The sequence below is a fragment of the Moschus berezovskii genome, chromosome 25 (genome assembly GCF_049115385.1).
Source record: "Moschus berezovskii isolate FMDL1 chromosome 25, NW_MosBer_1.0, whole genome shotgun sequence".
NCBI classification, from domain to species: Eukaryota; Metazoa; Chordata; class Mammalia; order Artiodactyla; family Moschidae; genus Moschus; species Moschus berezovskii.
The window spans coordinates 4,772,707-4,782,940 of record NC_142484.1 but is presented as its reverse complement, the minus strand read 5'-3'; the positions used below and the strand labels follow the sequence as shown (position 1 = coordinate 4,782,940).

Sequence of the window (10,234 nt, the reverse complement as noted above, 5' to 3'; positions counted from 1 at the left end):
GGACCCAGGAGACAGTGGGAAGAAAGGGAAGTGGGGAGAAGGGCACTGCCCCCAGGTTTTCCCTCTTGGAGCTTTGGCCCCAGAAAGGGGGAAGTGTTTGGGGCAAGTCGAGGGGTGCAATCAGGGTAAAGACTTTTCTTCTACGGGACACATGGGGCTCTGGGAGGCAGCTGTCTCCAGCTGCCTCCCCTCTCCTGGAGCACAGTCCCCTCAACAACTGTCCCCTCAACTCCTGTGAGGCCGGGCAGGGACTCTCCAGCTCCAGTGCGGCCTCATGGAGGAAAGCGATCAGACCCGCCAAGGGGGCAAGGTGACCAGAAGACAAAGGCCAGTGGTCAGGTGCTGGCCACGTGGAGGACAGAGCCACTTCATCATCGGCAGTCAGCAGTGGCGACTCAGTTGATGGGCTGCAGCCTGCACGAAGGGAGGGGGTCAGCTGGACACCCGGCGGGGAGTGGAACAGGGGCATCACCCTGGGGCCAGCTGCACATGCCCAGAGACCAGCGAGGGATAGCTAAGTCACATGAATTACATCCTACTTCCTGTACCAAGATGCCCTCTTGGAGGGAGGAGGCTGGGAGAAGGGACCTTCTCACCAAATGGGATGCGTGCCATCTACCTGTAGAGGCTATTTAGGTAAATAGCATCAGACAGACCAGGGCTGAAAGCTCCCACCTGCCTTCTGATCAGAAGATCCTCCCTGAACAACAACAACAACAAAATTACTTCATCTTCCCAACTGAGTTGCATGGTGAGGTCTTGGACATGACAGTCAGTGGGGAGCCTTGGAGGGTGGGAAAGAGACCCCCACAGGATGAGATGCAAAAAGCCTTCTGGGCTCCCAACCGCCAGCCAGCCAGGCAGGCGGGTGTCCAGGGTGCTGAGCCCTCAGGTCCCCGGGTTGGTGGTGCTGGTGGACAAGGGTGTCTCCCTCCCCTCCAGCTCCTGCTCCTCCCTCAGCGCCCTGCGCAGCATGGCCCCCAGGGGCTCCCGCAGACCCTGGCTCTTCCGCCTGCCCACCAGGAAGTAGATGACCGGTTAGCGCTGCTGTTCATGGCCGAGGAGAGGCGGGCAAACAGGCTGAAGAGAGTCTTCGTCTGCTGGGGCAGGTCCAGCCAGTCGATGAGGAACCAATGGATGCCAAGGGGCAGGGCGAAGACGAGGGACACCAAGACGCAGACCAGGATGGTCACGCACAGCCGCGTGGGCCGCCGGTGGGTTGCTGCGGAGCTCCTCTGCACCCGCACACACAGGATGAGGCTGGACCCGGCCATCAGGGGCGTGAAGACCCCCATGAGGTGGATGCTGATGACCAAGTCCATCGTGAAGCCCTGCTGCTTATCCCAGCCCCAGAAATCACTGCAGAAGAAGGTGGCCAGCGTGTTCAGCAGGAGGGACAGCGCCCACAGCAGGGCGCACACCACGGCCAACAGGTGCTGGGGCCGGTGACACTTGTACCAGATGGGGAAGAGGACGGAGAGGCAGCGCTGCGTGCTGATGGCGGTCAGCAGGCTCAGGCTGGCCGTGTAGGTGAAGTACGTCCCCCTGCTCACCATCTCCAGGGCCATGTGGCCTGTGTCGCCCAGCGGGAAGCAATTCAGGATGACCTTGGAGGCCATGCAGAGGAGGAAGAGGAGGTCTGCCACGCCCACGTGGAGGACGTAGACGCTGAAGGGGCTCCTCTGCCCCTGGGAGCCCAGTAACCAGACCTCTGGGCCGTTGCCCACAACGGCACCCACGCAGGTGAACAGGATCATCGCACTCGGCACCCAGTGGGCGGTGCCCAGCTCCTTCACCTCGGGGCTGCTCCCCATGGCTACCAGGACCAGGGCGCAGTACAGAGTTTGGTTCATCCTATGGAAGGGAGACGGAGAAGGCAATGGCAAGCCACTCCAGTACTCTTGCCTAGAAAATCCCATGGATGGAGGAGCCTGGTAGGCTGCAGTCTGTGGAGTCGCTAAGGGTCGGACACGACTGAGTGACTTCACTTTCACTTTTCACTTTCACACATTGGAGAAGGAAATGGCAACCCACTCCAGTGTTCTTGCCTGGAGAATCCCAGGGATGGGGGAGCCTGGTGGGCTTCCGTCTGTGGGGTCACACAGAGTTGGACACGATTGAAGTGACTTAGCAGCAGCAGCAGCAGCATGGAAGGGAGATGGACCAGTGTGAAATTTTGCATTGCTTGGAGCCCCTACCCCAATTTTCTTTTTGCAATAGGCAACAGTTGCTCCCCGTGGCTCCCACCCTGCCTGGATCTACCGGCTCGTCCACCATTGCAGACTCAGAGTTATTAGAGATGTCTTTTGTCAAGCTAAAAGGGTCTCTTCTATCTTGAGTTTAGGTTCTTTTCCATCATGAAGAGATAAATTGACTTTTATCAAAGGCTTTTCTACATCTATTGATAGTGTCATTTTTTTCACACATAATCTTCAAATTCTGTGAACTACAGTTTTTTAAACTGGACCTCAGGTACAAAGAATAGTTTAATTACATGCTGATTTTATGGCACACCAGGATCCTCCAGCCACTGAAAAACAAATACAATCCTTTAATTGTATTCCACCCTCATTCCACCTCCCCTCCCCTCCCCCAACTCACATCAGTTCTAACCTGTTTAATCTACATCCTTGGACATCTGACTATCTTTTGGAACAGGTGGCTTCCCATAAGTATTTTTAATTTACACAAACGCTGTGATTTAGAATCTGTGCTGTTTTTTTTTAGTCAGCAGTATGTTTCTAGCGTATCCCTATTTACCAATGGGACTGTTTTTGAGCTCTCTGTTCTCTGTCATTGGTTTGTCTGGTTCTATTAACACACTGTTATTGTTTTTGAAGTATACATGGCTAGCTGAGTCTCTTCACTGTTCACCTGAAATTACCACAATGGTGTTAATCAGTTATACCCCGATACAAAAGGAAAAGTTTAGAGTTTGGAAAAAAATAAATACTGCTTTTGATAGAGAAAAACAGCAACAAAAACTAAAGAATGCTTGGCTTTGTGTGATCCCCGAGAGTCTCACCTGACAGCTTCATCCTACTCTCCACAGCCAAGATTTTAGAGAAGGACTCGAGGGCACCTTCTGCAGATTTCTGGAGTTCTTTCTCCAAGGAGCTGGTTTTCTTCTCTCTGGTACCCCATCTCACAAATTCCAGCCACATCTATCTCCCCACAGTCTGACTTCTGTCTCTTTAACTCAGGGAGACCAGCATGCTCCGCCTGGCTTCCCCCGCTTCCTGCACCACTTTCCAGAGAGTAGCTCAGGCAGAAAACTGGGGTGATACTAATTTTTATTAATCGGACAAATGACTTCCTTTAGTTTATCATATCTATCACTTGGTTGAATATTTTGATTGGTGATGGACAGGGAGGCCTGGCGTGCTGTAATTCATGGGGTCGCGGAGAGTCGGACACGACTGAGCGACTGAACTGAACTGAACTGATGCATCTCTCCTCATATTTCTAATTTCTCTTTCATGTCTTATAGCACAGCCCAGACACCTAGTATTATGTTTAACAAAGACTGGAATCAGGCATGCTTTATTCTTCCTAATCCTAAAGAGAATGCGTTTAAAATTTCTCCATTAGATACGATGTTTGCTCTAAGTTTTTGGTACTATCTTTTTTCAAGGTGAGAAAGTTCTCCTCTAGTTTTCAAAAAGTTTTTTTTTTTTTTTAATAAATGAGTGATGGAATTTATCACAGTTTTTTTTCTGTGATATGTACTTAATAATTTTTTCTTTTTTCTCCCTTGTCTATTTATGTGGTGAATATGTATTGATACATTTTCTGGTGTTCACTTGTCCTTATATTTCCAGGATAAACCATTTCCACTTTGCTCTGTTTTTTTAATTTTTTTCCCCCTCTTGGTGCTCTGATTTTATTTAGAAAATTTTCACCCATGTTCATAAGTAAAATTGACCCATAATTTTCCTTTCTGGTACTATCCTTGTCTGTTTTTGTTTCAAAGCTGTAAGATTATACAGGCTTCATAAAATGACATGAAGAAAGAGCTCTTTTTCTCTATCCTCTAGAATAATTTGTATCATGTAAGGATTATCCTTCTTTGAAGATCTGGCAGAAGGTAAAGCCATCTGGTCCGGTGATTTTTATATGAGTGTTAGTGGATACACATGGCTTTAGGAAAAAAACTACAACTACAATTTATTTAATGTTTTAGGTTTATTTAGATTTTTAAGCTCTTCTCGAGTTAGGGTAAGTTATGTTATTTTTCTAGAAAATTGTTCATAGTTTCTTGTCCCACAGTTATTGGTATAATACTTCGCACAGTAATCTTTCAGTGTTTTTAAAAACCTTGATTCTATTCATCATTTAAGATTAGTGACTTGTTCTTTTTTCCTTTTCTTTATCAGTTTGCCAGAGGTCTGTTTTTGGGAACTATTTAAAAACAAATCAACTCTGTTGTTTCTTTTCTTCCCATTCCCTTAGTTTATCCTTTTATTTCTTCCACTTTCTTTGTTTACCTTGTGATTTTTTTCAGCTTCTTGTGTTGAATTCTTTGGTTATTAATTTTCAAATATTGTTCTTTTTCTAACAGATATTTACGTTTATAAACATGCTAGTAAGTATGTCCTTGGATGTTTCCTGACTTATGTAGTGTTTTCATTGTTGTTAATATCTAAATAGTTTGCATTTTAAAACATTTAAAATTTAAGTTTCCGTGAATTATTTAGAAATACCTTTTACAACGCATACTTTGACTATCTTTTGATATTGATTTCTAACATCATGGTCAGATAATGTGGTCAGTTATTTGACATTTGTTGAGACTTATTTGGTAGCATGGCCATTTTGTTTACTTATTTGGTTTAGTACTTTATGTGTTCATTTGATAAAGCTTTCAAAATTGCATTGTTTAAATGATCTATATCCCAATTAATTTATCTTCTATAAATATTAACCAATTATGATTGTAGTTTTGTTGTTTTTCTCTTTCCTTCACCTATTTTCTATTTCCTTCACCGTGTTTAGTGTATGCAACCCAAGATTATTATATCATCCTGGTGAATTGTACCTTTTATGTAATGGCCCTCTGCATCCTTATTGCTTTTTTAGTCTTGAAGTCTGTTTGATCTGATGTCATCTTTTAATGAACGTTTCCTAATCTCCCTATTCATTTCACATGTGCTTTGCAGTTACAGATTTTCCTCTACAGGGATACTGTGACTTCTCATGGGAGACCCCCTAGGTTGCCAAACTTTTGCTGCCCAGATGTTTGGCGTTGGCTTCTTTTGGGCTTGCAAAGGATTTCTCTGGTCCAAGATCTGGTTTTTGTTGGATTTCTTGGCTTGGAGATTTGGTGTAAATTCAGATTCTACGCCTGTAAATGGTAACAATTTGGGGCTTGGTTACTCAAACTGGTGCCTAGCTCCACTCACTGCCTACCCCCTGCTGAACCTTGGGCAGCAAGAAGGTGCTAACCGCATCTGGGTAAACTCTGCTTTTGTTAAGCAGCAGTGTCCTCCCAGGTTCTGGCCTCATGGAGGTCCCCTGATCAAGTTCTTTCTTCCACTTATGCAGCTCCAAGGCTAACCCTCAGCCCCTCTCTCCTTCCTTGCCCCAGACACACCTAACCTCTGTCCCCAGAGCCTCTACCCATCTGATGTATTGTGGGCATCAGCTCTAACTGCAAGTTTCCTGGGGCACCTGGAGGTTTCCCTTCCTGTCCTTCGTCTTTCAGCTCTGTATTCTATTTGGGTGAGAGGGAGGGGGTTATGTTTTCTCCCAGGTTTCTTTGTATCCAGAGTGAGCGGATGTCACCCACCACACAGATACCAACCTCCACAGATTCCCGATGGCTACGGTCAGAAGTCTTTCCTTTAGGTTCAACACAAGTTTAAATAACATTTATCAAATTTATACCGTGTACTACACATATACAATAGTGTATATACGTGTATATCACACAAAACCTCTCCCTACATATAACACACACAGTTTATATATATATGATATGTGTGTGTATGTGCTTAGTCCTTCAGTCATGCCCGACTCTTGAGACCCCATAGACTGCATGTAACCTGCCAGGCTTCTCTGTCCATGGGATTCTCCAGGCAAGAATACTGGAGTGGGTAGCCATTCCCTTCTCCAGGGGCTCTTCCTGATCCAGAGATCCAGGGTGTAGGTCTTCTGTGTTGTAGGCAGATTCTCTGCCATCTGAGCCTCCAGGGAAGCCCAATAGCACATATATAGGCATATATATATAGGCACATACACATACCATAGCAAACACATATAGCAGCGTATACATATAGACCGCGTAAAGACACATAGGTAAATGCAGACACACACAAACAGCACATGTGCACGCACACAATACGCACGCACGTGTATTTAAGTGCACACAAGCGCACAAGCAGAGCCCACCTACAGCAATGACTGACGGACAGAGCCCATCCTCACAGAACTCACAGTCTACTGCCAGAGGGGAAAACACAGAATCAGACCAACGCCCCGACCACCGGGCATGGTGCTGGAACAGGGGTGGGGGTGACTAACGAGACGCCGGGGACTCGGAGCGTGGGTGGGGCTGGGAGGTTCTGAGGTCCACGGGCAGCTGGGAGAGGCCAGGCGAAGGGGGCTCAGATCCCACCCCCCAGCCCCTCCTCCATGCCGCCAGCCTAGGGCGCTGCCGCCGGGTCGCTGCCCGCAGGGCTCCGAGAACGCAGATTCATGCAAGCCACACTCTGTGAGCTGGGTTGGGCTGCTCTCCCAGGACCACATCCTCCCCCTTGCTGAGCGGGGAGGTGGGGGGGAGATGCACACAGTGGGCAGACCCCCACCCCACCTTCCCCTGCCTGATCCGGGTCAGGGACCCTCAGAGCACCTGCTCCTTCCTGACTGTCAGGTATCCACTCTGCAAACGCTGATGGAGAGTAGATGGGGCAGAGCTGCTGGAGGCGCAGGACAAGAAGACAGGCACGTGCTGTCCTCCTGGGAGGAGGCTCTGAGGGCAAGTGATGGGTCAGCAAGGAGAACGCAGCTTCCAGTGGGCTGGCTGTCCCAGAGTTGGTGACAGCCCTGACCCAGGAGCTTAGAGCTCACAGCTAACAGAGCAGGAGAAAGGTCTGGAATGGGCAGGGGTGGGAGGGACTGCTGATCCCAGAAAACCCCTCCCCGGGGGCAACACTCAGCCCCAGAGACCCCCAGGTGCACCGAGGAGCCTGCTGTGGGCCCAGGGAGTGCGAGGGACCTTCTGAAGGCGTTTGTCTTATTGGGTGAGAGGGTGGGAAGAAGGCGGAGAAATGAGATCCAGAGGCAGAGGTTGCATTTATTTAAATAAAAAAAAAAAAGATTACTACTTGGTTGTATGTGGATGGGAGTGATTCAGCAGGCAGGGGGCAGCGGCAGGGGCGCTGACGGTCAGGAGAGCTGCAGGGGAGGTGAGAGGCCATGGGACGAGGCACTGCCCAGGGGCTGGCCTGGCCCGGTTGGGGACTGGGGTGCCAGCCCAGAGAGAAGCAGAGACTCAGGCCACTGGCAGGACACAAGAGGGAAAAAGCCGTTGCTCTTTTTCAGGCACCTTCTTTTTCAGTGAAAATGGTGGTGCTGGTGGTTTAGTCACTAAATTGTGTCCGACTCTTTATTGACCCCATGGACTGTAGCCCGCCAGGCTCCTCTGTCCATGGGATTTCCCAGCCAAGAATACCAGAGTGGGTTGCCACTTCCATCTCCAGGGGAATCTTCCAAATCCAGGGATCCAACCCAGGTCTCCCGCCCTGCCCCTGCCGCAGCCACCTTTACCCACTGAGCCAGCTGGGAAGCCCTTCAGTGAAACTAGAAGGGAGGTCAAATAGTGAGACCGAGGGAAAGTAGAGGGGTTTGAAGGGAGGAGGGGCCCTTATTCCCACTGATTGCGGACTGAGTTGTGTCCTCCCTCAGACTCATCTGTTGAAACCCTATCCCCAACGTGACTGTTTGCAGATGGGCCTTTAAGGAGGTAATTAAGGTCAAAGGAGACCGTAAGGGCCGGGCCTCGATCCAGTAAGGTTGGTGTCTCTTTTAATAAAAGATCGATTTTGTTTTTTGGGTGCACCACTCGGCATGTGGGATCTTAGTTCCCCGACCAGGAATTAGATCTGCTCCCCTGCACTGGGAGCGCAGAGTCTTAACCACTTAACCAGGGAAGTGCCATGACTCGTGTCCTTTTAAGAAGCGATGCCAGAGTTCTCCCTCCCTCCCTTGCCCCCTTCCCTCCTCTTTCTCTCCCCATGCCACGCAGGACACAGCGGCAGCGAGCCTGTCCGCAAGTCAGGAAGAGAGCTCTCACCAAGCGCCCAACTGGCTGGCGTCTTGATCTCAGACTTCCAGCCTCCAGAATGGTTAGAAAATACAGGTGTTCCTTCATGCCCTCTGTTTGGGGTACTTGGTTACGGCAGAAGAGCGGACTCACGCCCCAGTGAAGAGAAATACTGAGCTGTGACTACTTCCTAATAAAAGGAAACAGCACACACGCGCGGCTTGAAAATGGACCGGGCGGTGTCCATGCATGGCTTCTCCTCGCATGGGGGGAGGTTTGTGTCTTGGTGGCCCCTGAGTCAGACCCCGGCGCGCAGTGTGAGCTCAGTGAATGGGGAGTGACCGCTAGACTCAGTGCCATGCTGTGGGCTCCCTGGACACCCTCATCCTGCGTGCCTCCGCCCGGCCTCACTCACTGGTTCAGTAGGTGTATCTACCTTCCTCTCCCAGGTTGGCCTTGGTCCGACTTGACCCCGCTCCACAGCCTTCCGGTCCCCAACGCAATGCAGGAGTAAAGGCTCACTCACAGCTTGTTGACGGATGACGGTTTAAAATATAGAACGGGGACTACCCAGGCGGTCCAGTGGTTAAGACTCTGAGCTTCCACTGCAAGGGGCATGGGTTCGATTCCTGACCAGACCCTGCATGGCGTGCAGCGAGAACAAAAATAAAATAAAATAAGGCACAAAATCTGCCGAGTTAGCTGTGGTTTTCCTTCCTGTCCTTGAAAACCTCGTTTGAATTTTTGTCTCTTCCATGGAAGACTTTCGGAAATGTGTTATTTCCCACAACTGTTATGACATTGTCTATTTCTCACTGCACTTTAAACATTGTTTTAAAAAATTACATAGATTAGATACCAAAGCAGTCTTACTTTTAAAGATTCAAATGGTAAAGAAAAAATAAGGTATTGCCCCGTCCTTACCCTGGGTCATACCGTTTGCTGTGAGTGTATCCTTGAAGGTTTTTTTTTCCAGTGCCTAATACACTACCCGGCTGTTTCATAAGCTGATTGTTCAAAAGTCGACTGTATGTCTTCTCTTTAAGTTGGGTTTCCCCAGCACCTGGTCTCACCTTTGTCCTGATTTTCCATTACCGTTGATGGCCCCGGAGAGCGATAAGAACCCATCGCCTGTTTAAATATTTTGAAGGGAGGCTTCACGAGGTCATTTTATCTAGAAGATGAGGGCTCGGAGGGGCAGCCTGTCCTGCCTCCACCCAGAGAAGAGAAACCAGGGGCTCTCACCTGCTCCTGCCGTGCTCAGTCCTCCAGGGAAGGTGGCGGTCCCCTCCTCGCTCCGGCGCTTGGAGTCTCAGCCGCGCCCCTTGGGCCCAGCCCCCAGGGTTTGCCTGCCCTCGTCCTGGCTCAGCAGGGATGCTCTGAACTGTCTTCTGCCCCACACCCTGGCCTCAGAGGTTCCTGGCCCCTGGGGCCCCAGGAGAACCTTCTCCCGGCTCCCTCAGAAGAGCAGGGTGGGGAGCTTGAGGTATAAATGCAGGAAGGGCAGCCGCCCCACCCAGTGGCGCGAACGCTCAGATGTCGGGACTAACGGGCCTGGTTGGGCGTGGCCTCCCCGGCTCCCTGTCTGGGGGAAATGGAACACGAGACTGGGGGCCCACGAAGACCGTTTTTGGGGGGTCACCCCTCTCCTCCACCGTCCCGGCCATGCTCCCCTTCCTGAAGGCTGTTTGGGACAGCCACGGTGACCTCAGGGTATCGGCCAGTCCCTTGGGGGCTGGGGGTTAGGGCGGGGCTGTGGAAGGAAGAGGGCCCTTGTCGGCTGAGAGTGTGGAGGGAGCCCATTACGTCCGTGCAGAGATGCTCTGGTTGATGGGCTCGCCCAGTGCTCTCTGTGTGGAGGGTGGGGTGGGGGAGAAGGCGCGCAGGACCTGGCCTCCAGGACCTTGCTTTCAAGTCTGAGTTCTACAGCCTGTCAGCTGGAGATATGTGTGGTTTTAGGGGACCTCTCTG

The 10,234-nt window shown here is 50.2% G+C and overlaps 1 protein-coding gene across 1 annotated transcript; it reads right to left on the bottom strand.

Moving 5' to 3' along the window:
* Positions 1-888: 888 nt before the first annotated feature.
* Positions 889-9,355, bottom strand: LOC129548329 (mas-related G protein-coupled receptor member D-like). Its single transcript, XM_088832259.1, has 4 exons — positions 9,337-9,355; positions 6,523-6,580; positions 1,021-1,854; positions 889-964 (listed from the first exon to the last, which is right to left on the bottom strand). The coding sequence occupies exons 1-4, from the start codon at positions 9,353-9,355 to the stop codon at positions 889-891; spliced, it is 987 nt and encodes a 328-aa protein (XP_088688385.1).
* Positions 9,356-10,234: the final 879 nt, after the last annotated feature.